A 26959-nucleotide genomic window follows, 5' to 3' on the forward strand; every position below is an offset into this window, starting at 1 on the left:
TGTGCACGCTTGGATAAATGAAGGCGCCTAATAGACAGTGAGTCATGACACTCTCTATTTATCTTCTTTACTGAAAGCCCCAGCAGATGCAGAGACCTCTTTTATCTGCCAGAAATGTTGGAAATAAATTTGTTCCTTGGTGGGGGGGGGCTGGGGGGAGCAGAGTGCTGAGCTTGTGCCAGCGGGCTGGGACTGTGGTCACACAGCGTGTAAATGGTGTCACAGGTGTCCCCTGGCGCTCATCTCTGCTGGTCTGTGGGTTTGATCCCTGAGCTCCTCACTGCTGCTTTTGCTAGTGCTGAATAAGCAACGTGTTTTAAAAGCACCATTCTTTGGCCATAGTTGGGCAACTCCACAGAGCTCCCCGTTCAGCATCTTTGTTGCATGAGCAGGCTTTCTGTCAGCTGTGCTTCTCTTGCACTTGGGGACTCGTTCCTTGAAACAGGGAAGGGGAAAGGCTGTCTTTCATTTCCATTCCCTCTGATCTCACTGTGGGCTCTGAGCAGAGCAGACCCAGCTTGGGGCCCTGCAGTGCCTCTCCCATCACAGGTGCTGTGCTTAATTACTCACAGTAATTAAAATCTGTTAAAGAGCAGCATGCGAAGGGGAGCAGGTGCTCGCCAGCACCCATCTGCTGCTGCTGCTCTGCTCCCTGAAATTCCTGCAGAATATAATGAGGGAATGGCTTTAGCCAAGGGGTCCCCTGACCCATTCCATGGAGTGTCTGTGCCTGTCAGATCGATGGCTGCACAGTCAGAAGCTGTCAGCACCTGAGCAGAGCCTTAAAACAATAGCAGGAAAAAGATATGAAGAAAGATTGGTGTTGTCCTGGAAAGGCTGAATGTGCTGCTGTGAGAGCTTGTCTGGCTTGGCTTCCCCGGGGACTGTGGCTGTTAATTTTGAAGCACTTTCTCTTCTGGGGTTTCCTTATGGTTGGAGAGTGAAGGAAGATGGATGGGAGGCAGGGAGCAAGGGCAGGGCTGTGCTGGGTGCTGCTGGGCTGCAGTGTGAGATTCCGTCCTGCTGTGGGGTCTGCAGGTCTCATAGAGCTGCTCCTGCTGCCGTGCTTTGCATTGCACGAGATGAGTTCAGTTCCATCCCAATTTGATGCACTGAGATATTATAGTCATAGAACCATTAAGATTGGAGAAGATCTCTAAGTTCTCCAAGTCCAGCCCAGCCCTGCTATGCCCACTGACCACATCCCCATGGTTCTGGAACCTGGGATGGTGATACCCTCACCTCCCTAGGCAGCTGTGCCAGTGCATCACTGCTTTTTCTGAGAACAAATGTTTCCTTATCTCCAACCTGAACCTCCCCTGGAGCAATGTGAGGCCATCACCTCTCATCCTATTTCTATTAAACGGAGCAACTTCAGAGAGTTGTGGAAAGAGAGCAGCTCTCCCCCGAGCTTCCAATTCTCTAGAACGAACCATCCCCTTCCCATAAGACTCCAGAGCCTTCACAGCTTGGTTTCCAGGCTCTCAGCTCAGCCTGTCTCTGCTAATTGCTAATGAGCTGCTGACACCTGATGGGCAGCTCTGGGAGCACTGTAGCTCAGCACTTAGATGAATTTTTCCCCTCTCTCCCTCTGGGCTGTGCTGCCTGAGCAGAGCAGGCACTGAACCAGCTCCTCACAGGAGTAGCGGTGATGGAGCCCATATGGTGTGGGATCAAACAGGAGCATTTGTTATGTGTGCTTAAGGTTAATGGAGCATCTCAGGCTTATGGAGGGTGAAAGGGGCAGTGTTTGGGTGTGTGTTACCAGCTGCATGCCCTCAGCATGTGTTCTATAAGGGGCTTGGGGGATCTTAGGCGTTTCCCATACAATTTGATCTCGGTCATTAGGGGAGAGAATTGGACGTGCTGTTATTTTCTGCACCTCAGGAGGGACAGCAGCTCCTTGTGTCGTCGTTTTCCTTAGCAGGTTGTTCTCTCTTCCCCACCCCACCCTCAGACAAGGGTCAGTGCACACTGGCTAATCTCTCATGTTTTTAATAGAGCTGCTGTAGCGTTCAGTGCACGTTTCCATTTTGTGCAAAAGACTGAGTGCCAACGCAGTGTGGTGTTGGGCAGAATGGGTGCGTGTCCATCTTAAAGGCTTCTGAAATGAGAGCATTCCCTGTGCAAGCTGACACAGAACAGCTTTTTTGATTGCCTTGTGCATGGCATTTAGTCACATTTTTGTAAGTGTTGTTCTTCATGCTCAGCACTTCTTCCCTTCTCCCACAGGTTGGGGATGGGAGCTGACAAATGCTTATCAGTAGTTACACTGAGGCTGCTAATTTATCTCATGCAAGTTTGGCCAAGGGCAGAACCTCCACATTGCCCATGATGGATGTGCTGTGCTGTGCAGTGATTTCCTCCTGTCTGCAGCGCTCCGGACGCTGGCAGTAAAATCCCTTCCCAGCAGGGCAGATGGTCTCGTTGCAAGAATTTGATGAGGAAATCAATGGGGAAAAGATTGAGCAGCATGCTGGTGCTGTGAATGATTTTCATTCCAGTACCTCTAGGCGGGGAGGCACTGAGTGCTGTGGGTTACCCCATCCCATCCCAAAGGGATGAAGGCACATGAATCCCAGCCCTGTGTTATATGGGCACCTGGACAAGACCTTGGACAGAGAGTTGCGGGCTGCTGTTGGACAAAGCCATCCCTGAATGGGGAGGGCTCTGAAGTAAAGAGCTCTGTTGCCTCCATAGGGTTTGATAGTAATTCAGGAGGTCAAGTCGTGAAGGGTTTTTTGGGTGCAGATAGCAGGTAGTGTATTCACCTGTTTGTGTGTGCTTGCAAGTGCAGCAGAGCTGAGCTCCGGCTCATGCAAGCAGTTTTCATTAAGAAATAATAAAAAAATAAAAAGCTGTTTCACGTGCTGATAAGGAGTCTGTTGGCTTTTATGTTTTGCAGCAGTTTAAGCCATACTCAAAGCCATTTATCTTTTTCAAGGGCTGGCTACAGAGGATATGAAAAATGCAGCAGGCTGCACGTATGTAATTAAACTTTTGGCAGAGTCTTTGCCCTGCAGCTTTATGAAGAAATTCAATAATGATAAATTGAGGAGAATATATAGAGGAGTTTTTGTGAGCAGGACTCAAAGTAATGCATGTGGCACAGATAATTATTTGCTATATAATTGTCTTGGCAGCATCCTTGCGAGCAGCCCGTCTGATCACAGCAGCTATTCCCTGAAAGCCGCCCCCTGCTCCACTCTTAGCACTGCTCCAATTTGCTCTTGAGGCTCTTCCAGCCCTGTTTAGCTTTTGCTGTTGTTTTGTTCCCTGCCCTGTGCCTTGGTTGGAGCTCTGGCTGCTGTTGTGTGTTGCAGTGCTGTGTCTCTGCCCGTCAGCTGCTGCTGTTACTCCTTTATTCCCCAGTTTTCCTCAGCCAAGCAGTTTTCCCCCCTTTGTAGCCCTGCTGCTACATGTGAGTAGGGAATGATGCTTGGGTTGTCTCCCTGGTGGGGATGCTGCTGCTTTTCCTTCTGCTAAGGCACGGATAATTTACATGAGAGTCATTCTGCTGTTCAAATCACGAATCTAAATTGCCCTCTGTGCTTCTGCAGAAGCTGTGTCTGCTCTGTTTATTCCCATAAACTGCCCTCGTGCTGCTGTGCTCTGTGGGACTCGTTACAGGTGTAGTTCTATTGCACTTTGGGCTGCTTCCTCCCTACTCCTGCAATCCTGGAGGTAATAGTGCGTGAAAAAGAGCCAGAAGGGAGATGGGAGAAACGTATTTACAAGCAGAGGAGGTGCCAAAGCGAAGCTGCTTTGTTCAGACCCCAGAAGTTATATTTTAGAAATGCTGATGACATTTGTTTTATCACTTCTGCTAAGTGCCAAGCGAAAGCAGCTGGAAGGCTTTGATTCTGGTCTCGTTCTGTACAAGCTTTGTTACAGCACTGCCCAGTGCTTGTTCCTCCCTTCACAGCCCTCCCTGGGGTTTGAATAGAGCTGGTGGTCATTGTGCTGCGGAGCAGAGCTCTGGGAACCCGGCACCCCCAGAGACATTAACAGATGGCAGCAACAAATCTTGCTGGGTGTTTTTCCTTCTCTCTACATTCTCCTTCTGAGAGGAAAGGTGGGAGGTGTCCACCTCCTGTCCCATCCTGCTGACCCAGATCTGTCTTTCTGTCCCCTCAGATAAGGCTGAGAACGGGGAGCCCTACCAGCGGAGGAGAGGTGCGGGGACCCCCCTGCCTGACAGCCCCCCAGCATTCCCCATGGCCAGGGATGCTGCCCTGACAGCCAGCAGCAGCAGCTGGAGGCGGATCCTGCTGATGATCCTTGCTATAACCATCCACAACATCCCAGGTAAGGCCCAGCTGTCTGCCTGGCCGTCCATCAATCTGCCTATCCCTCTGTCTGTCCATCCCTGTACCCTTCCCATAGCTGATGCTGAGCTGGACACAGCCCAGGAGGATTTTCTGGGGCTGCCTTCTCCCTTCCTCCTTTTCACTGCTGCTTGCAGATGGCACCTGCCTAGTGGGATCTATCACACTGCATTGCGCTGTTTGCATGGGGTTGAACCGATGGAAGGTTTTGGCAGCAAAACCTCATGCAGGGAGGGGAAATTGCAGGCTCACTGGTGTGTCTTTAACATCTGCAGCCTCACTTTGTTGCCAGCCTGTCGTGGGCAAAAATTGTAAGTCTGAGAGGAGATTGAGAAAGACGGCCCTGTAAAGACAATGGGATTCTGGTCTCTTGTTATTCCTTTTTTTGGTCTGTGTACAACAAGAGATACATTTTAAAGCAATTCTTCTCTGCAGGAGCAAGTACAATGATGACTTTCTTATTCAAGGGATGGAGTGTGCCAATAGATGGGAAACCACAGGGCCAAGAATCTTGGACTGCATTGTTCCAGGAGCTGGGCTTTGAGGGTACCAGAAATGATGCAAGATGAGAGAAAGTGCTAACAGCTGAAGGCACTCAGCTGCTTTGCAGATCTTAGTGATGTTGAAAGTAATATCAGGTGGTTATCCTGACTTTATCTCCCATCTTTCCTCTTCTGCTTCTTCCCATCTGTTCCTTCCCCTTTCTCCATCCCTAGCTTCCTTTCTGTCTCTCAGGCTGTTGCCTGAATGAAGGCAAGGGGTTTAAGAAATGGCTTTTCTGCATAACTGGAACTGTAAGCATGGGGAGGATGGTGAGTGCCCTTTAGAGAGCTGTGGTGTGAGCATGGGGCTTGTGGCCATGCAGCTGCTATGAGTGCAAGGGCCACCTCATCCTATAGCTGCAGGCACTGGTCCCAGGGCTGCTCCTGTTTGTAGCCCGCAGGGTGCACAGTCTCTTTACAAATCCCCAGCCCTGCTGTGCACTTGCAGGAGAGGAGCAGAGAGCTTTGAATTAGCCACGTGTGTACACAGAAAGGAGGAAGCTTTTGCTCGGAGTGAGCGGTAATTGGATTGCATGCTGCAAATGAAGTGCCAGGGAGCCTGGAGTGAAGAGCTGGGTTGTGTGAGCAGCTCACTGCCTCGGGCTGTGTTGGTGGGGGATTCCTTTCACTGTCACTGCAAAAAGCAAGTTTTGTAGAGGAACGAACAAAGCAACACCCACAGGACTGAGTTAATGACTGCGCACCCCAGGTTGCTGTAGAGAGGTGGATCCAACATTTCATTGCTTCAGCAAGAGCACAAAGCCACCTTTGGGCAGCTGTGAGAGCTCAGACGTTCTTTTGCATCTTAAAGGTCACAATATTAAAGCTTAATATTTGGGGAGCTGTGCCAGTGGGGGCCCTGAATCCAGCCTGTTGCTTGCTGCTGCTTTATGTCCAGCCCATGAGTTGGGGCTCAGTGCAGTGAAGTCAGGCTCGTGGTCTCTGGACAGTCGGCAGGATGCTGCTGGGTTTGGTTTTCCCCAGAGCTCTTGTGTTTTATCATCCCAGTGCCGTCCCCACGCTGCCAGTGTTACCAGTGCCTGGTGGCACACCCAGATCTGCTGAGCTCTCCGCCTGCTGCACAGGGTTTGGAAACACTGTAATGCTCTACCTCAATTATCATCCCTGCCGGCGGAAAGGCTGACGCTGTAATTAGTGCAGACTCCTGCAGTGGAATGACACTGTGCTTAATGCTGTGCTGGAGGAGGAGCACGGAGGGCGTGGGGCTGAGCTGCTCTGTGCAAGCTGAAAAGCTGGGATGCCCCAGAAGCCGAGATGCTAATGGTTGGCAGCATCGTTCCCAGGGCTTGCCATCCTTTCCTGCTCTATTTGAAGCACATCCATGGGATGAGGGATGGGCTGGGTACTGTAGGAAAGTGAATGCAATTGGGAAGGGGCTGCTTGCAGCCACTGCTGGAGCTCTGTTCTGGCCTCCTATGGGCTAAGAACTTAAAGGCCAGAAGGGAGAACAGGAGCACCGGGGCTTTGCAGGTGTGATAGTTGCACCGTAGCTCCAGGCAGCGGCTGTTCTCTTTCGCCTCTGGCCCAGCAGCACTTTGCCAGAGCGGAACCAGAGGTAGGGCTGGGGGGCAGAGCTGAGCCTGCTGCTCCACAGCCTTTTGCTCTGACTGCCAGCAGAGTGCTAGGCTTGTTTACTCTGAGCCCTGCTCAGGGATGAGCACATTTCAGCCTTGGCAGTGTGTCTATCTTTCCTTCCAGGCTTGTTGCTGTGTGTGCTGAGATAATTGAATGTAGGGACCATCCTCCTGAATTTGCTGTGTTCTGCAGGCAAGAAAAGCTTTGCTAATTCCTTCCAAAGCTGGGGCTGGCAATGTAAAGAATAAATTGATAATGACAGGAGATGCCGAACAGCAGAATATCCCTACTAATTAATATTCATATATGCCGGCTTTAGTAGAACATTAATTATGTATTTAATCAAGCCCTGTTTATTCTGCTTCATCTTTGTACCTTGGGTGGTTGTTATGCTGAAGACTTGAAATTAATTAAAATGTTACTGGTGTATCACAAATAACAATTAGCGAGGTGTGAGCTTAAACTTCTTCCTCTGTGCACACATCCCTGAGGGAGGAGGGAATGCTGTGGGATGGAGCTGTGAGTCTGGCATGGGCTCCCTGCTTTGCTCTGTGCTGCCCAGTTGCAGACACACCATTCAATGGCAGGTATTTGGGACTGCAGGTTTTTGGGATGGCTGTTCCAGCTGGCTCTGCTGGCTGCACTCTCTTCCCCTTCCTGCAACCCCTGCTGTGTGCAGGCACTAAGAACAGTGTGCACTGATGCTCGCATCTTGTGCTGGTCTTGGGGTGCCACGGGGGTCCCTGCAGCCCACACCAGGGGATGCTTCCAGCCAGGGTGATGTTGCCAAGGAAACCCAGCCTGAATTTTCCTTATGTTTCTACAATGCTGTGGGGCTGGAGGGGCTGCAGGCACTGCGCTGGGGGACCCAGAGGAGCCCACTTAGTCCCAGCCCCATTGCCCCATCACTTCTGCAGTAAGATACCCCGTGTTTCTGTGTGTGGCCCTATTGCTCTGTGTTTGCTCCCTGGTAAGATTTCTGCACTATTTCCGCCTCAGGTGTCCAAGTGAAGTGGGGGTGAGAGGGAGAAAGTGGTGGAGGCATCCACGGTGTGCCCTAAACCCAAAGGGCTCCACACAGAGCCTTTTCTCCATTTCACATTCCCAGAAGCTGACCAACGTGCTGCACTGCTCTTGTTTTTCCCTGAGAAGGAACAAAGCAAGCACAGAAGTGTGAGGATCAGTAAAGTGTGTGGGCTAAATATGGAACAAAGTCATCCTTGGCTGTGAAGCACCGAGGAGGGAGGAGTCTTGCAGTGACAAAGTGAAGCACCACTATGGGCAAGAGAGGAAAGATCTGAAATGAAGAAACTTTCAGCTGGTGACATCTATAAGGGCAAAGGACTCTGCTTTCTTTCTTGTTTCCCACAGCCTTAACCATTCTGAATGCCTCTTAATGTGTCACCTGTATGGTCATCTGGGGTGAGGTGCTCTGCTGAGGGGCATTTTGCTGTGCCACCTGCACTGATGCTCACTGTGCTTCAAGCAGAGCACGAGGACAGGAGCTGAGTGCTGTGCTGCTCAGTGCTGTGCTGCTCAGTGCGTGTCTCACCTGCATGCACTCTTCAATGCTCCCCTCTTCAATGACAGCTGAGTGCCTTCTGCTGTTGGTTCCACTGGCATTGCTTTGAACAATTGCACTCAGCAGTCTGTGAACAATTCTCTGAATCTCTGAACAATTGCACTGAGCATCTCTGATTGCTGCTGTGAGGATTTGTTTGTAGTGAGAGAAAGGAGAAGATGTGCTTGTGTTTGAATTCCTGAAAACAGGGTGGGAAAGAGGGCAGGGGAAGGTGCCCCTATGTTTGGTGCATCGTGCATGCTTTGCTCATGCAGTAGCTCCGTGGAACCAAACTGCTGCAGAGGGAGCATCATGCTCACCAGGTTGTGCTTGCTGCTTAGAGGGAAGGATGGTTGTGTCCCAGGTCAGGGTCATGGCGTGGACCTGGTGGATGGGGACTGGTTGGGAGCAGAGGGAGCCATGCATCCCTAAAGTGTTTTGCACGGCTGCGACTCAGTTGCAATCAGTTGCTTGCTGTGGAAAAGGTTGCACTACCCTTTCATTAAACCTCCCACTAATTGCAGCCTCATCAGCACATATTTTGACATTTGCACGGATGAAGTGCCTTGATGGATTGAAGCGACTCACGCAGAGCTGTTGGGCTTCTGCAAAGGGGGAAACGCATGGAGAGGCACAGGGATTCCCTGCTGTGCCCTGCATGGGGCCATGCCAGCAGTATGGGGGATTGCCCCACTCCCATGAGCTGCTGTGTGTCACACAGGCACGTGCTTTGGCTGCAGCTCTGCTGTCGGTCCCAGCTCTGAGGGCAGTTCTGGGTTCTCAATGTAGGAAAGGGATTTGCTCACCCACCGATGCGTTTCCATGGTGGCAGTGTCAGGGTGTGGGCAGTGGGTTGTTTAACACCAGGTGCCTCGTTTGGGTGCACAAGGCTGTGTGCAGCTCAGCTCTGCTGCGCTCGCTGGTTGGAAGCGGGGATTTGTGCCCAGTTGTGCTTTGGTGATAGTGGAGAAAAGAGGAATAGAATGGCATGCTGGTGGTTTGGCTCCTGAGGTAAATCAAGAGGAATATAATGGAACTGCCTGGTCTACCCAAGTCCATCCTACTGAATGACAAAGATCCCAAAGCAAGGCCTCGTGCTTCCCAAACTGTATTTCCCTGTGTCTGCTGGCACCGTACACCCACAGCTGCCATGGTGCACACCACCAGTTTGGCTCAGCATTCTTGTCCACTTCTTGTTCTGCTGCTGCAAACCGACCTTTCTGGCTGCTTACAAATGGGTGAGCAGCTGTGCTCCAAAACACCCCATCCTGCTGCCCTTCTGTGAAATCACCTGGCATCCCCCTACAGAAGGCATTGGGATCAGAGTGCATTGCAGCCTAGCATCCCCTCTGAAGAAGTTTGACCCCATTGTGTTGCACGCAGTGATAGAGCTGTTTCCTTTGTGTCAGCTCTGTGCTGAGCACCTCAAAGGGATGGCTGTTTGTTTTTGCAGGCTTCAGCCTGCCTCCAGCTGCTGTTTGCTATCGACACATGCACAGCATTGCTCGGATCTGTCCTCAGATCTCTGGAAAACTGGAGGCAAAAAATAATCTTGCTAAAGTTACCTCAACCTCTTGCTTGCTGTTCTTAATGGCAGATAATTGGAGATGTGAAATTCACAAAAATCATTGGTAACCTCTGCACTTTCTTGCACTGTAATGGCAAAAAGATGTTGTCTGATGGGAACTGGAATTCAACCTTTGGGAAAAACTGAAGTGTTTGAATAGTGGAGACAGGGACATGCTTGAACTCTCAGAAATACAAACCTCATTAGAGCCAGATTAATTTTCCACGAGGAACTTACAGTTCTTCAAAGAGGGAGATGAATAATTGATGGTGTGTTGGCATCCCCAGCCCCTTCCTGGAGGAAGAGGGTTCATTTGCTGACCCAGGAGAGCTGCCTTTGCCCTAACAGGAGGAGCAGTTAGCTCAGCACCATGCCATGCATGCTTCTGCCAGCCTGGAGATGCTCAGAGCTGCAGGTGCATCACGGCTTGCACAGCGGCCATTGCAGTGCATGGTTGGAAAGGATGTGGGCAGCAGTCTGCTTGCCCAAAGGTGCTGGTTTTATTTAACCAAAAGCTCTGGAAACAGCTCATTGCTGCTCCTGGTGTAGTGCTGCTGGGCAGGGTGGACCCAGAGGGAGCTCTTGCACTGAGCTAGCACGTGCTTTGCATCAGCTGTGCATTAGCTAATGCAGAGGGTGTTGTCCAAATTGCAGGCTCTTTCCATTGCTCCCAAGGAAGGGCTGGCACATCCTTAATTCTTTCCATTCTTTCAGATGCAGCTCTCCAATATGCTACAGCTCTCCTTATCTCCCCAGGAAATCCAATATCCCTCAGGCTGTGTGGCAGCATCTCCCTTGTAGGCGGAAGCCACCGACAGCCCCTTATTTCCCCTTGCCTTCAGTCTCTCTCTGTGCCCTGGCTTCTGCCCCTGCTCAGCTGTGTGCTGTGCACTGCTGTTCAGCTCATGATCCCTATGGAAGGAACCTGAGCCCCCATCCTGCCAGCTCTGCATCCCGTTGAGTTCCTGCAGGAGTGTTAGAGAGGGTCTGAGCTCCAGGGTGTTCTTTGTTCCTGAAATGGAGCTGTGTTATTACAAACCGGGAGGCAAAGAGGGATCAGAAATGCTACTTTTATCCTTTTGCTTTTTTTGGTTACTTTTGTTATTTGTTTTTAATCATTGCATTGCTGTTCTCTGCCTGCAGCCTGTGCTCATTTTTCTGCTCTTTAAGCCATGTAACACAATAGCTGGGGTTAATTTACTTGCCAGTGTGATTTCTAAAGGCTCGGTGAGCGAGGCTTGCTGCTATTAGTTTCTTCTGGAGAATCGGGAGGGCTTTGAGTTCTGGGTGCTCTTTGCATTACAACTGGCTCCCAAAGGCTGCAGAGCTCACTGCTAATGCTGAGAGCAATGCTGGAAGCAGCCAGGGCCAGGTGTGTGCATGGCGTGTCCCTGGAACAGGGGAGCTCTGCGGCTCAGCACTCCCAGCCCTGCCACATAGGCTGCAGTGAATAGGATTTAGAAGGGCAGTGGGTTTTATTTCACCTGGTTCTTTCAGCTGGTCGAGCTCTTAACGACTTGTGCAACGGATGGGAAGGGAAAGGTCTGCTGGGATGCAGTCAGCCATTCTGCCTGCAACTTAATCCTCTGAACCATGCATGGGTTCTGCATGGCTGCGTGCATTGCAGCAGCTCCTGCAGTGCTGTGCATGGGTTTGTGGGGAGCTTTGATGGAGCTTCCTTCATCGCTGCTCCTCCCTTTCTGGATGAGCCCTTCACTACGCACCATCTGTTGATTCTAATTTCCTATAATTTGTTCCCATGTATCTGTAATTTGTACTTTCATTAATTGTGCTGCTGAGTTCCTTACTGCATGCGATTTCCTTTGCAGCAGGGAAAACCGGTGCGTTGTTTCCCCTCCCAAAACTCTTCCTTTTTTGCACGAGTGGGCACTTTTACCCCTTGAATGCTGCTCTCGGGGTGAGTTACACTTAAAAAGAGATCTTTCAAAGGAGCAGAGCCAAAGCCCTTTCTGCAGAGCTCTGTCGTGCCCTCCTCACTCTCAGCATCACCATGAATGCACTGATAGAGCTCCCTCCTCTCTCCCCATGGTGCTGTTGGGCAGCATGAGAGCTTTGCATGGGGGCTTTGCACCAGTGCTTTGCCTAATCCTAACCTTGGCATGTGGGTTTTGCAAGGAAGGCTTTGCACAAGTGCTTTATATGGGAACTTTGCATGAGGGCTTTCCACCAGCACTTTGTACAGGGACTTTGGCCAGGGCTTGCACCACTGCCTTGCACTTTTACCTTAGGAATGGTGAGGAGTTTCCTCATCCTGTATGTAGGACTGATTCCTGATGTCGTTTTCACTGTCTCCACCCTAAGCCAAAACTCAGATCAAGGCTCTGGGTTCTTTTTTTTTGTGATCTGTTTCAACTTCACACGCTCAGCCTGTAGCAGGGGACGCCGTGCTGATAGTAAATCAGTGCTGCTGCTTATGGTGTGTTTCCAAGGCAACTGGAAATCCAAGGGGCCACAAACAGACACGGTTCTGTTCCTCTGAGACCTCATCCTCGCAGGCACATGTAACACCTTCCATCTGTTTGAATGCCTTCTGAGCGCTCCCCTGCATGGCTGTCACACAGCCTGTGTGGGGAACTGCCTCCTCGAAGGCTGCAGAACGTGCAATGGCATCGGGCTGCAAACCAGCACTGCTGCTGTGCTTTGGATGGCTTCCCCCTGCTGTGCTTGGAGTTGCATTAAAGCTGCTGGGGGTTGTGGCCTTTTCCCCTCCCATGTGCTTCATTACAGGCGTAGAAGTCTCCCTGTGTTTGGCTGCAGTGCATTAGGCTCAGATCAGGGAGCCGTGAAGGAGCCCAGCAGGCAGCACCTCTGCACCCAATGCTGCTCAGTGTCACCCCTTGCCCTCCTTGTACAGATTTGCACAGAATTTAGGTTAAAATGAGAAAAAGCAACACCCTGACCCACAGCCCTGCTTCCTTCGGCGTGCTGAAAGAAGGGCAGCCCCAGAGATGCTGCAGGATCTGACCTTAATTCTCTCTCCTTCCCATTGCAGAGGGGCTAGCAGTGGGAGTTGGATTCGGGGCTATTGGAAAATCGGTGTCTGCCACCTTCCAGAGCGCCAGGTAAGGCAGAGCGCGGTGCTGCTGCGGGGTTTGGGGCAACTCTCCCTGCCACAGTTTGTCCCCTGTCCCAGACTGGGTGTGCAGCATTGCTGCTGGGTATTTCAAGGCTTGTCAGGCGGAAAGAGAGCTTCTCTTGGTGATGCTGGTTCCTGAAATGGTTCTGTCCCAGCACTGCTGGGCTGCTAAGTGGGGCTGCAGGAGCTGTGCTGTGCCTGGCGCAGTGGTGGGATGGGGTAGTGGTGGCTCAGTTTTTGCAAGCAGTGACTCAGGGACATCATCACTGCCCCCAGCACAGGGGGCTGCCAGTGGCTTTGCAAAGCAGCAGCTGAGGTGCACCTCAGTGTGTTCTCATCAAATGCTTTTATTTTTCTGTTTGAATCACATACCTGAATTTTACCTTTTGATTACCAGACCCATTTATAACAAAGGTGTTGTGGAGGGAAAGCAGCACGTTCAGGCTTTGCAGTGCCTTTCCCAGCCCCTCCAGGTGGAAGAATAAGGCACGCTGCATCTCAGCCACTGCTGGTGGTGATGGGTACCACTCCAGTACTGCTGGTGGTCTATGGGGCCCCAGCATTGGGTGAGAGCTGCATGCAGCCCCCAGGTTTTATGCCTGGATCTGCTATGGGCCTGAGTGTTGCCCATGTCACACAGCTTTCGTGACATCCATGTCACCCCCCTCACAGCCGAGGGCTTGTGCTCACTGCTCTGCCCTGGGCACTCGGGTTGTAGCAGATACAATCCAGATTTGTGGTGAGCACAGCACAATAAAGCAGTTATAAACTGCTTTTCTCCAACCTTTTGCAGTAAAAGGCTCTTCATAAAGCCTGCAGAGACTCTAGGGATTCTCTTACAAAAGGATGTGTGTGGTTTTTTCTTTTTTTTGTCAGCTGCTCAGTAAAAGCTGAGAAACCAGAAGCAGCTGCTTCTTTCTCTGTATTTACAATGGCATTAATCATGTTAGATAAAAGGTGGAGTCTGCACCAGGGAAATACCAATGCAAATGTTGTCAGCTGCAGAAGGAGACAAAATGACTTCGTTGCCATCAATCTGTCTATCGTTGTCATCTGCGGGCAGAACAAAAAGCTCTTCGTGTGGCCGCTGCCCCGTGGAAATGGCTGGGGATATCCAGGAGTGAAATGCTGTGCTGTTGCCAATTCCTCCTCATACAGCATCTCTGGGGAGGACGGGCAGCTCCTGCTTGCTCTGCAGGGCAAGAGCAAAGCGTGGCTGTGCTGGGCATGGGAAAGAGATGCAACTTGCATGGAGTATTGGGAAAAGAAATTGCTGCTGTTGTGGGGGGTTTTTGTGAAGAGGAAAAGATGGGGACAGATCTCGCAGGGGCTTTGCAGGAGCCCTTTGTGCTAGAAAGTAGCAGTGGAGTTACATATATATGTATTTATATATATAAGGTGATGAAATAGAGTTAAATCTTTTGACACATTTGAAGGGAAAATTGCTCTGGGTCAACCCCAGCGCTTCGGGGATGTGATGGCTGTGATCTCCTCCATCTCTGTGATTTGAAAATAGCATTTCAATGGAACAGCTGCATGACTCAGTTTACCCCCTTATCCCCCTGGCTGTGACTGTGCGTTCCTACAGTGATGTGAGCTGATTGGCAGCAGGGCTGAGCAGCTCCAAACCGAATTGTGTGACAGTGCTTCTGACGGCTCCCACACTCGGATGCAAGCACCCAGGGCTGCATTGCGTACGGGTGGGTGCTTGCAGAGCCTGCTGACCCCGTGCTCGCTTCTGCCTGCTGCTGGCACCGTGCAGATGCTGATCGATGCATTTCACTTCCCCCATCGGACTGAGACCTGTGCAGGAGCTCGCTGTAGGACCCTGGGGAAGCTCCGTCCCAAAGGGCTGTTCCAGCTTTGCGTGTAGGAAATGAATATCAGCAGAGAGGGAATTACGAAAACCGGGAAAGCCCCAGCTGCCCTGCAGAGGGCGGCAGGAGGAGGCCGGGCCGTGCTGGCTGCTGTTGTTCTCCGGTCGGTGCATTGGGGTCCCCTGGGTGCCGCTCCCCATCGCCCCGCTCCGGCCCCGCAGGTCCCGGTGCGCGGCTCCGCGCTCCTCTGCTGCCCCCGGGCGTGCGCATCCTGCTCCTGCTGCCGGGCCCGGCTCGGAGGAGGCTCTGCTGACGATGTCACCATGCACAAACAGCAGAGATCTTGGCAGCCGAGCTGCTTTTTTTTCCTTCTGATATTAGGCAGGGATTGCTCGCCCAGTTCTAGATCCTGTGTGCGTTGTGCTGCACTCCGGAGGGGGCTCAGGATACAAAGGAGCCTGCCCTGAATTTGGGGAGCGGGGAGCAGTTTGAGTCCCTCTGTGCCAGATCCAATCTATGTTTCATCCCTCTGCTCGCCATGGGGCAGCCAGGCCCCAAGGAGCTGCTCAGCACAGCGCTGGGAGCAGGACGGCTGTGCCCTACTGCTCAAAGTGATTGCATGCAGGGAGGAGGAAAAAAGAAATAGTTTGACCAAACCTCCCCATTTTGTGTGGCTGATTTAAAAGGAACCAGATGGGGCTGGAGCCGCCCAGTGTGGTTTTGCAGGAGAAAAAGCCCCACTGAAATGTCTGTCAGTTTTTTCTTGAAGTCTGTGGACCCTGAGGGGCTCTCAGCATCCCCATCCCATGGGGGTTTTGCTTGCAGCAGTGTCAGGGAGGGGAGGCTGGGAAGGTGCTGCCCACATGAAATGCACCATGTCCCTGTCCCTTCATCTCACTCCTCATCCCTGTCCCCACATCCCTTTCTCTGTTCCCTTGTCCCATTGCCCATCCCCACATCCTCCATCCCCACATCCCCCAGACGCAGTGCAGCACTCCCTGTCCCTGTCTTTTATGGGCTCTGTGGGTGTAACCTCTGGGTGATTCATCTTGCAGCCCTGGTGTTATTCTATTGTCATTCTGTACAGAATTGTAAAAACTGAAAGATTATTATTAAGGATGGAAAACCAAGCCTGGAGCCACTAGAAAAAGCTGGGGACAGGACTGCCTGTGCAGTTCTGACAGTGCATAAACATGGTAAGAAAGCAGCCTTTGTCACAGCCTTTGTCACAGCCCATGGCTAAGTCCAGTCACAAGGGATAGTTGGTGCCAGAAAATAAAGTTTTTTCTTTTTTTCTTTAAAAAAAAAAAAAAAAGAGAGAAGTTCACCATGGCAATTTTTCAGTGGTCTGCAGCAAGGTGTGAGCGTGATGAAGGGATTGTTTCATTTCAGAGTCAGACAGTGCTGCGTGTGGCCGTGCTCTGTCCTTCATTCAGCCGAGGGCAGTGATGCCTGGCTGGTACCTGGTCAAAGAGAGAAGTGGGAAGTGTCAGCATGGTGGGCTTGGTCTGCACATAGGTGGGATTTTCCTGCACTTTTCTTCCCTACACTTCTGCTTTTTTAATCTGCTCCTGTTGCAGAGGTGGGAAGCTGCTGTTCCTGCTGGCTGCTGCACAGTAGAGTGAGGAGATCCCAGATTGGGCACCAAAGAAGAGCCCCATCCCCACTGCTCCTCTCCCACCTGGCACTATGTGGTAACACCCCTGCTCCCATTGCCTGCTCACAGCAGCACTGGGCATGCTTGGTGCCTTTGCACAGCTCTCGTGGAAGCTCTGGCCCTGCTGGGTGTCTCCCTGGCAAAGCACAGAGCAGGAGCTGCTCTTTCAGGTGCAACGGAAAATTGAAAGAAGTGAAAGAGGTACAAAGCAAAATGCAGAAATTTACTTGGAGCGTATAAAGGTCTCGAAGTTGGAAAAACGATGTGCAATATTGCATTGTGCGTGGTGCAGACAGCAGGTCCCGATAGGACACCTGCCCCGTGCTGAATGAAGGCTCCTGTTCAGCTGCAATGCGTGTGTGGCAGCGACGCAAACAGATCTGTTTCCCTGCTGGTGCTGGGGAGGGTTCCTCACTGCAGCACAATGGCCCCCATTCACAGCCCTGTGCGGGGAGTGCTGGCCCTGTTGTGCCCACAGATTGTTTCCTGTCCAGCTCTGCTGAGACAGAAAGAGGCTTCGGGCTGGCGGTAGGACTTTGACGATGGCTCGGAAAATATTATTTCATGGGACAGCCTGTGCCTCCCACACTGCTGGAAAAGAGAAAGAAATAGGCGGAGGCTTGATTAATGCATGGAGATTGAAACCAGGCAATACTTTTACGCTGTGTTTTCTTGGAATGAATGGGAATCATTGTGGTGTGAGGCAGCAGAAGACGCTCTGGGTTCATCTCTGCTATTTGCACACACCAGCTCTGTCTCTTTGCTACGAATAGGTCATGGAGGAGCCAGTATGGCTCGGGTGGCATGGAGATGTGGGGCTGGATCCTCTCTCCTTTATCAGATCCATGGGAGCACTGAATGGAAACACCTCTTCCTGCTGCGTGGTGGGGCTGGAGGGGAATTCCGTGCCCTGAGCTCTGTGTGTTCCTCAGCCACTGCTCCTTCCTGCAGTGCAGCCTCTGGTTACAAAACAAAGCTGTTGCAAGATGCCTATTAAGCGCCTCTTAATTAACCTGTCCTGGAGGTATATGTTTATTATTCAGTGATGGTTACTGAGCTGGGAGCTTCTCCCTTCTGGGTGCTGAATGTTTTCCCTGTGCACTGAATGCCTGGCTTTGTGTCATTCAAGCAAGTGCGGGTGGGTTTTGGCTCCTTGGGTGCTGCATTTCTCATCACGGGTCATTAATTAATCTCAGGGCTTCTGCTCTGTTCCTTGAGCAGTGCTGGGAAGGCACTGGGCATAGCAGTGTGTGGACAGAGGCATGGATGCCCTGCCATGTAGGTGCACATGGCCCAAGGCAGCTTGCACTGAACGCTTCTGCTTCCCGGCTCGTTGCAATGCCAGGAGGGTGAATGTGGGGTCTTCCTGTGCCTTGCTGCTTGCTCTGTGATAAAGAGAGGTGCAGCAGGGAGCAGAGACCTCTTGAGTGGGGTCTGTTGTGATGGGACACGGGGAAGTGGTTTCCTGTGCCATCCCTCGTGGGTCTGTGCACGCCAGCTTTGATCTGCACTGCAATTCCCATTAAAATAAAAGAAAGAGGGCAAATAAAAGAGTAGAGAAAGAAAAAGCTATTATCCCTATTTATCTTATCAAGATAAGGCCAAACAAGGCTCACTTTGAGCAAGGGGCTGGCTCTGCACTGCAGCCCGTACCTCTCTGTAGCAGCGTGGATTGAAAATAAACCTTCCTAGGAGGGGAAGCAGTTTGAATGAAGACATTGTTACCATACAAGATGTGATAATGGGGCTTTTTATAGCTACATCTGTTAGTAAATTGTTTAGTTCCAGGTCTGGGGCTGCATAAAGGCGCCGCTGCGGTGCTTTTTCACACTCTCTCCAGGCGCATTTTAGCAGCGATGTTGCAGGACAGGGAAGGGAGGAACCATTTCTGTGCTTTTCATTCTATTCTTACCGTATTCTTACTGGCACAGGTCCCAGCAGTGTGCAGTTTATGGCAATCACTTGAAGCCCCCCCAGCCCATTGGGGAACCCGTGGGGCTGGGACCTATCCTGAGTCCTATGGGGATGGTGTGTCTGTCCGTTGGCTCTTTGGGGATGTCACTTCATTCGTCCAAGAGACAAGAGGGGAAAAGCACACCTGTGCATCTACCTGTGGAATCATAGAATCATTAAGGCTGGAAAAGACCTCTAAGATCCCCAACTCATCCCACTGCGCCCATAGCCACGTCCCTTAGTGCCACATCCCTGCAGTTCTGGAGCACCTCCAGGGACGGTGACCCCACTGCTCCCTGGGCAGCTGTGCCAGTGCCCAACCACTTTTTCCAAGAAGTTTCTCCTATATCCCACACGAACATCCCCTGGTTCAACTTCAGGCCATCGCCTCTCATCCTATCACAGAATCACAGAATGGTAGGGGTTGGAAGGGACCTCCAGAGATCATCAATTCCAACCCGTTTGCCAAAGCAGGTTCCCTACAACAGGTCACACAGGTAGGCATCCAGGCAGGTCTTGAACATAATATCGTTCTCATGTAATGTAACTTTCTGTGTGAAACGTGCTTGTGATGTAGAGTCACACAAAGGGAGAAGGTTGGTGTTTTGGGTGAAGCTATAAATGTTAACGGGCAGCTTGTATTGGGGTTTATAGGTGGGCCGCAATCCCAGCCCTGCTTTTAGACCACCCAGCCTGTCTGTGTGTTTAATTTCTAAAATATATTTTAATAACCTTTACAGGGCTCTGTATCTGCCTCCAGCTCAAGCCCTACCCGCGATCAATGTGGCCACATCATTAAAATCAGGTTATTTATGGGCGTGCCTACATGAATATGTAAAAATTTAGATTTGGGTGTAGCGAAAAGAAGAAATGGGCTCAGCACTGTGCTCAGCTGTGCATCGCTTGCAGTGAGGCTGTCTGTGCATCTCTGCAGTTTTGGGGTTGTTGTGCATCCAGGGGTGCAGGCGGTGCTTTTTTTTGCTCTGGGTCCTGTCTGTGAAGCTTTAGATCTGCAGTGTGATCGTAGAATGAAGCATCCCCTGGTGCTTGCCTGCCCCAAGCCTCCCTCTGCCCTTCTTGGGGATGAATTTCCTTTTTCACGCTTTTCCTTCAATCCTGAACGGCCATTTTAGAGAAGAACATCATTGGGAACAGATCGTTCACTTTGAAGTTGGCACGTGGGGCCTTTCGTGCGTGTGTATTTTTGCTCTGAGCACCCAGCACACGAAAAGCACAGCTTTGAACATCCCTGGGCGCTCCCTGCTGCAGTAAGAGCAGAGGGATGAAACTCAGCATTGTGCCCGGTGGGCAGGGGGAGATGCAGACCATGCATGAGGCTGATAGAGAAAATCAAACAGTTCTGGAAGTAATAGGGCAGATAGAATATGGATTTTTAACTCCCCCCTCACCCCAAGGGAAGAAATAATCCCACACATTGGGCAGCTCTGCTCTGGCTCTGGGCGCATGAGGACATCCCTGAGCCCTCTGTGAGCTGATGTTCTGTCAAGAGGGGGACTCTGGTGGCACCCATGTCCCCTCTGTGTCACCGTTTCCCCTCCCCACAGCCCGTGCTCCTTCACCTGCCTCCTCCCTTTGCCTGGAAGCGATGGCAAAGCTCTGTGAGAGCTGGGGGGTTTTGTGCTCTCCAGCTGAAGTTCACGTCCCGGTTGCTGCGGGCAGAGGAGAGAGCAGGTTTTATGATGTTCAACTTTGCTCATGTGCCTTTGGGATAAATTAAGGGTAAAATTTCCTAAAATTGTAAATGTTTACTGCGTGTGGACCCGGGGCTGTGTGTGTTTAAGGCTGGCAAGGGGCCAGGCGAGCAGATGGGACGCAGACCGCACGGCACGCTATGCGCAGCGGGGCAGGCGGATTTGGGGAGGTGACAAAAAGCAGCACCAGGAGAGGCTTGGAGCAGCCGGGCTGTGCCACCACTGCTCAAGGATGCTCATGTAGGCTGCTGAAACCCCTGCAGCTGGGCATTTGCCAGTTTTAGACTTGCGCATTTGCGGTGTTGGTTTGAGATGCTTGCCTGTTCGGCTCTGAGCTCTGGGTGTTTTCCACTGCTTGGTGCCCTGCGTGATTTCCTTCTCTTGTGCTTTTTGCTTCCTTCCAGTTTTACTGATGCCACTTGAAGCCCTCGCTCTTTGTAGAGGTTGGGTGGGATGTTGGCTTCCCAATGGACTCGGTTCAGACTTGATGACTCCAGAGGTCTTTTCCAACCCCTATGATTCTCTGAAAACCAGACTCTTGCTTTATTTCACCTTTCTGTCCCATGAAACTCCCACCTTATCCCTACGCCTGCTCCCAGCCTGCTTGTTGCTGCAGGGAGGACAGCTGCTCTCAGGACTGGAGCACTCCACAGCCCAACCTTGCGTGAGAGGCACTGTCAGTGCTGCACAGAGCTTGGCGTGCCGAGGCAGCTGTGCTGAACAGGTAGGGCAGGTATGGGGAAACGCTCAGGGCCCCGTGCTCACCGCAGGGCTCCTTCCCACCTGTGAGCCCTGATCAAACACCTCTCCAGGCAGCCCGAGTGGGAAGCCATGATGTAATCTTGGGAACCCAAAACAATCGGCCCTTTCATGGCAAGACGATAACAATCAAAACAGTATGTAAGGGCCTGCCATGCAAGAATACACATGCACATTATACACTGGAGGGAATTGAAAGCCGTAGTGAAAAGGGGCTTGTTAAGAATATGTAGCCTGCTTTCATAATCAGTTTGTAAAAGAATAGGCCCTTGAAAACAAGGGTTTAGGCTTATAGAAGGCTTTCTGTGCCTTGACCTTGCAAATATGCAGAGATGCCAGCTTTTTTCTGAAAGTGAACTTGGAGTCTCCCAGCGTGATGCTGCGGCGGTTGGCAGTGAGCTGGGGAGCACTCCTGGGGTGCTGGTGCTCCCCGTTGGGTCTCAGCCACAGCTTCACCTCTCCTCCTACTGGAATGCTGCAGGAGTGATCACCCCAACGCAATGTGGATCCGTCCGTGGGACTCGTGGTGTGCCCAGGTGGAAAAGGTGCCGGAGCACAGCGCTGTGGTGTGCCCATTTTACAGATGGGGAAGCTGAGGTTGAGCACTGGGGAAGGAAATATTTCCTCTTTCTGTGTATCAGTGCCTTTCTGTACACTGGGATTGACCTGAAGCTTATCCTAATGTCTTTTAGGTGTATGTAGGTGACCCACTGGACAGCACAGGCTTTGCTTTGAACACTTCGTCACTTGCACAGTTATTCTCCACCTTTCCCAGTGTAGATCCCAATGTCTCTGGATGTTTGCCTTTGCTGCCTTGGCCAAACCATCCTGCAGGAGCTGGACTCAATGATCTGTTTCCCTTCCAGCTTGGGTTATGCTGTGATTCTATTCTATCGCATCTCTGGAGCAGCCTTTGGGTCAGCCTGCTCCACGCTGTCTTTGTGCATCTGTTTTACAATGTGTTTCTTTGCAGCAGGGGGAAACCTTCCAAGAATCCCCACCTATTTCCGTAATAAGGAAGCCTTTGTTTTCCTGGTGCACAATGCAGCTTTATGTGATTTGGTTGCTTTCTGACTGACCTCAGTGCCATCAGCTCGACACCAAGGTGTGAGGTGTGCACAAGTTGGCGGCCAAGCGAGGAGGAACATCTCCTGGGACTCTTTTGTTCCCAATTTGGGCACCAGAGCTCAGTGTTCTCTGCCTGAGCACCTGGGCATCTCCCATTTGCAGGGAGCCAAGGCAGGATGGACAGGGAGGTTGGAGTGTTCCTGGCTTCTGTGTTAGCCAGGATTCATTCTGATCCTGCTGAAATGCTGAGCCCCAAAATCCGAGTGGTGCTCAGGCAGAGCTGCGTGATAGGAAGCACTGAAGGAACAAGTGGCCCCGTTGGGTGATGGAGAGTGGTTTCAGCAAGTGAGAGCCCTTTGGAGGGACCTGAAGCCATGAGGTGGCAGAGGGATAATGCCACCCTGCAGCTGAGACCCTTTCCCTATGCCACATCCCAGGGTGCTGGGGCTCAGCTGTGTGCTTGAGCCTCGTTCCACTGTGATACCTTGCACCTACGTCCTTGGGAAAAGCCTAACCCAAAACCTGACCTGGAGTGGGGGGCACGCCGCTGCTGCCTCCCCCCCCCCCCAGGGGAGCCCTGAAGGGTTTGCTATAGGGGCAGAGGGCAGGGAAAGGGCAGGGGCCAGCCCACCCGTCCCAGCTTCTCCTGCTGGGTCCCTCCCTGGCTTAAATTCCCTTCCCTGTGCCCCTCGGGGCTGCCTCTGTGCATGGGCAGCCCTGCAGCGAGGGGTCAGCGAGGGGGGAGAGTGCTGCTGCTTCCCGTACAGACCCCTCCATTCACACTTCCCTCTCCCACCCCATTAATTTGTTGTGGTTGGGGCTAGTAATAGCTGCTTTGTGCGAAGGCGAGTGAAGGAGGAAAAAAAAACCCAGCACACAGACAGCGGCTCCAGTGTTTTCTAAAAGGGATGTTTTTCCCCCTCCGTTCTCTCTCTCTTTCCCTTGAATAATGTTTTTGATTGTAATAGCCTGTCCTGGTTAGGGAAACCCACAGCCTCTCCCCCCTTCCCCTCCCCTCTTCTGTAAACCATGGTTGAAGTTTAAACAACCCGGAGAGATTTTTCTCACCAGTCTTATTTTACTAATAGGAAACAAGTGTTTAAAGGGAGCTTTCAGCTGCTGGCCAAGGAGCCCCTGACTCTGCCTGCAGAGCTGGGAGTCCCAGTAATCCTTGGGACACGCATATGTGTGCACTCTGCTATGGTGGTAGTGGGGAGCAGCCTCTGCTTAATGAGGTGCCTGGTGGAGGGGCTCAGGGTGCAACCACAGATGAGATCAGACAGACCCCACAAGTGCAAATCTTTGTTGCTTGGCCATCAGCTGTTTCCATGTTGGATGAGTGGTTGAGTTGGAGAAGGTGCTAGCTCAGGGAGTGTGGGGTGCTCTGAGGGTGGATGCTGTGCTGGCTGCCAGCACGCAGCTGGGGCTGAATTTTGGAGGGGAGATGGAAAGAGGAGAAACCTCACCTGTTTTTCTGCCCTTGAATATCCTTCCAAACCTCTCCTGCCTGTCCTTGAGCTTTAAGCTCTAAAAGAGCTGTGTTTTCTGCCACTGGGGATATAGGGCTTTAATTGGAGCAGCTCAAGTTTACCATGCCTTCCTGTTATAACCCCCTTAAGCCTTTTATCTTTTGGGCCTGAAGGAATGGTCCTTACAGCAGTCTGCATTCTCCTGCATTACTTTACCAATGGACAGACCTCTCCTCTCCTCTCCTCTCCTCTCCTCTCCTCTCCTCTCCTCTCCTCTCCTCTCCTCTCCTCCACGCTTTCTTCTCCTTTCCCTTTTTCTTTTTCTCTTTCCCAGTCTGTCCTTTCCACCCAATATAGATATAGATATCTACATGTTCTTTTCTCTTTGTAGGAACTTAGCTATTGGGATTGGCATTCAGAACTTCCCTGAAGGCCTTGCTGTCAGCCTGCCTTTGCGTGGTGCAGGATTCTCCACATGGAAGGCGTTCTGGTAAGCAAAGCTCTGCCAGAGCAGAGACCCCTGACCTACAGCTCCTATAAGCAGGTTCCTGTGACTTGCTGCCCTGCACCCATTTGCATTGCCTGCCCAGGACACTGGTGGGGTCACCGTCCCCGGAGTTGTGGCCCTGAAGGACGCAGTTTAACAGGCACAGTGGGGATAGGTTGGGATGAGACTTGGTGATCTTGGAGGTCTTTTCCAACCTTAATGATTCTTTGATTCAGTTGTTCTATTTGTGATTCTACTGGGCTGCCTTTGGGATGGACTTGTGTTGGCCATGGACTCCATGGAATGCTCAGCCTGCAGGCTGTAGACCAGCAGCTCCTGCAGCCAGCATTGCCCACGGCTGAGCCTGGGGCTGCTTTCCAGCTCCCTGCAGTGGGTGCTGCCCCAGTGCCCTGAGCTCAGAGCAGGGCTCAGCCCCGAGCCCTGCGATTCGCCCCATCGTGGCTCAGTGCCTGTGGTTAGCTCCCAGATCCTGCACCAAAAGGGGATTTTTACTTTGTTTTCCATTTTTCTTTTTTTTTTTTTTTAATTCTCTCACTTCACTCTGGGCTGCATTTCAAACCCACTTTGTTTTTTTCCTTTTCCCTGAGGTGAAAAAGCCAAGGCCATGAACTCTGCAGGCACAGGGCTGCGTTCCTGCCTGTGCACGTGTGCTGCGCTTGGGTGATGGATGGGAGGGTGGGGGGGCTCGCAGGCTGCTCCCTCCAAAGCTTTGTTTTCTTATCCTCCCACCCATCTCCATTGCAGCGAGTGCTGGGGCTGCACCAGGGCTGCTGAGGAATGAGTTCCCATGGTCACATTAAAACGATCTCAGAAGGAAAGAGAACTGGGGAAAAGAGTGGGGAGGTTGTGGCCAGATGCCCCTTTTGAGACTCAGCTACACTGGTTGGAAATATTTCCTCTCTTAGCTGCTCCTGGATTCCCAGATCTCACAAGGGGAAGGCATTGGATCATGTCTGAATTCCCTTCTTGGACAAATCAACATGGTTTGATCATATTTCCTTTGCTGCTCAGTGCTTGCTGTGTGTGGAGTGAGCTGTGCGGCCCTGGCCTCAACCCTGGGGGAATCAGGGGATGCCCAGTGACTTTCAGTCCCACTGTCCCACAGGTATGGGCAGCTGAGCGGCATGGTGGAGCCCCTGGCTGGCGTCCTAGGAGCCTTCGCCGTGGTGATGGCAGAGCCTCTCCTCCCCTATGCCTTGAGCTTTGCTGCTGGAGCCATGGTCTACGTGGTCATGGATGATATCATCCCAGAGGCACAGACCAGGTGAGACCCCCAACTGGCCCTAAATTCAAGTGAAATATTACCAGTTTGTTCTCAGAAAGAGCAATCAGGCACTGGCACAGGCTGCCCAGTGAAGTGGTGGAGTCACCATCCCTGGAGGTGTTTGAGAATGGTGGAGACGTAGCACTGAGGTCAGTGGGCACGGTGGGATGGGTTGGCAGAACTCACGGCCTCCCCTTTCTCCCTGCAGTGGCAATGGGAAGCTGGCTTCCTGGACCTCCATACTTGGATTCGTGGTGATGATGTCCTTGGATGTTGGCCTTGGGTAGGCAGCTCACTGCTCCCCAGGAGAAGACTTCACAGCAATTCCCATGGTGGCATTTTTGGAACTGGACACGTGTTATGCTTTAGACTTTTTTGGTATATATATATTTTTTTGATCTGGTTGGTGTTAATTTCCTATAATTTTATATATCTCTTCCTCATAACATCAAGCCGATGGTTTTCAAAGCACAAATACGGATGGTTCCTTGCAGGTCCTGGTTTCCTTTCGCCACCAGATTTTTTTTCTCCAAGGTTACTGCGAGACGTTCTGGCCAGGCTGCAGATTTTGCTGCAGTTCTGGGGTGGCTCCTCTGATTCAGGTCTCTCTTGGTTTTGATCATCCTTGTAGAAGATTAGAAATTCAGCGTCGCGTGCTTAAGCTGGTCTGAGGTTAAGGACCAAAGTATTTGAATGCAGTAAACTCCTTAAGAGTCTCAATTTCCACTCCAGGCTTTGAATGGTGGAGGTGTTAGGACTGGGATGACACGTGCAGCACCCTGGGGGCAGCAGGTCTGGTGGATCCTGCAGTGCTAGGAGTGTGTCACAGTGCTGTTGGTCGTTTGAGAAGGCAACGTGTGCTCATCCACGTTGCTACATGATGGTTGTATGGCACAATGCATTTCCACCTGGGCTCATGGCTGTGCTCAGCACTACCACGCAGCTGCCATTCTCCAGCTGCTGTGCTGGGTTGTTTGTCACTCTGAGCACAGTGCTGTGTTACCTTGAGCCAGCTCTCGTCCTGCTGAGCAGCACTGGGATGAAATAACTCATCAGTGTGCGTTAATTACCCCCCCATGCACCATGTTTATCTGCCTCTTCATCCTCTTCCTTTCAAGCATCTCCTATCCAACAACCACGGGGTGGTTGAACCCATGCTTAAGGGGGGAGCAGAATGCAGGTGTGGGGAGGTCCACACTTTAGGGCTGCTCTGTTTTTCAGGAAGGCTAATGAGGCCCTCCAGCAGGTGTAACTGGATGGCCTGGCAGCATCTCAGCTGTACCTGCACCCAACAGAGCTGCAGAAAGGCAGCAGGGGGATGGGTTGGGTGAGCTAAGAGAGAGCCACGCACTTTTGTTTGGTTTGTTATTTCGGTTGGATTCCATTTGTACTTCATTTGTATGTCACTCTGGATGATACAAAACTACTGTTTGCCAATGGATTTGACCTTTTAACTGTGATTGGTTTCAATAAATGGGAAATTCAGCGTTTGCACGGATTTATTTTAAGGCAGTAAATCCGTACCTTTTCTTCTCCTCCCTCCGTTTTACTGCATTTCTTTTTTAATGGTTTGGTGGTTCTCAGCTTGCCAAATGTCCTGCCTCTCAACCAGGAAGGCAGCGAGCTTGGGGAAGGGAAATAACAAAACAAGAGCCAAGGAAAGGCATCTGCAGTGCATGGCACCCAAGAGTTTGTTTCACTGGGTGTACCGCAGCTTGCCCTGGCTCCAGCCCCTGACACTGGCTCATGCTTTATGACTCATTAAAAACCAACCACAACAAATCCCTCAGGAAGAAGAAAGCAGCCCTTGCGGACTCCTTCTCTTCAGCTGAGCTGTGATGGCCACGTCCCTGGGGGCACAAGGAGCTGGGACAATGGCCCTTTGTCCATGAGCTGCAGGTAGGTGAGCCCACCTCAACCTTGTTGGGCTCCAAAGGCTTCCCCTGGAACGTGGGCTCCAAAGGATTCCTATGGAACGTGGGCTCCAAAGGCTTCCCATGGAATGAGGGCTCCAAAGCCTTCCCATGGAACGTGGCAGCCCTGGAGGTGCCCACAGGTTGG

The 26959-nt window shown here is 51.6% G+C and overlaps 1 protein-coding gene across 1 annotated transcript in view; it reads left to right on the forward strand.

The window, feature by feature from the left end:
• SLC39A11 (solute carrier family 39 member 11) overlaps positions 1–26384 on the forward strand; it is a 59472-nt gene extending 33088 nt beyond the window's left edge. The window contains exons 6-10 of the mRNA XM_042865000.1: positions 4138–4308; positions 12608–12677; positions 23518–23616; positions 24740–24898; positions 25107–26384. Of these exons, the coding sequence (XP_042720934.1) occupies positions 4138–4308; positions 12608–12677; positions 23518–23616; positions 24740–24898; positions 25107–25185 (578 nt within the window). The 3' untranslated portion in view covers positions 25186–26384. The remainder of the gene's footprint in view (positions 1–4137; positions 4309–12607; positions 12678–23517; positions 23617–24739; positions 24899–25106) is intronic.
• The last annotated feature ends 575 nt before the right edge of the window (positions 26385–26959 follow it).

Source organism: Lagopus leucura, unplaced genomic scaffold, assembly GCF_019238085.1.
Source record: "Lagopus leucura isolate 7727_CA_CO unplaced genomic scaffold, USGS_WTPT01 Super-Scaffold_797, whole genome shotgun sequence".
In the NCBI taxonomy this organism is placed as follows: domain Eukaryota; kingdom Metazoa; phylum Chordata; class Aves; order Galliformes; family Phasianidae; genus Lagopus; species Lagopus leucura.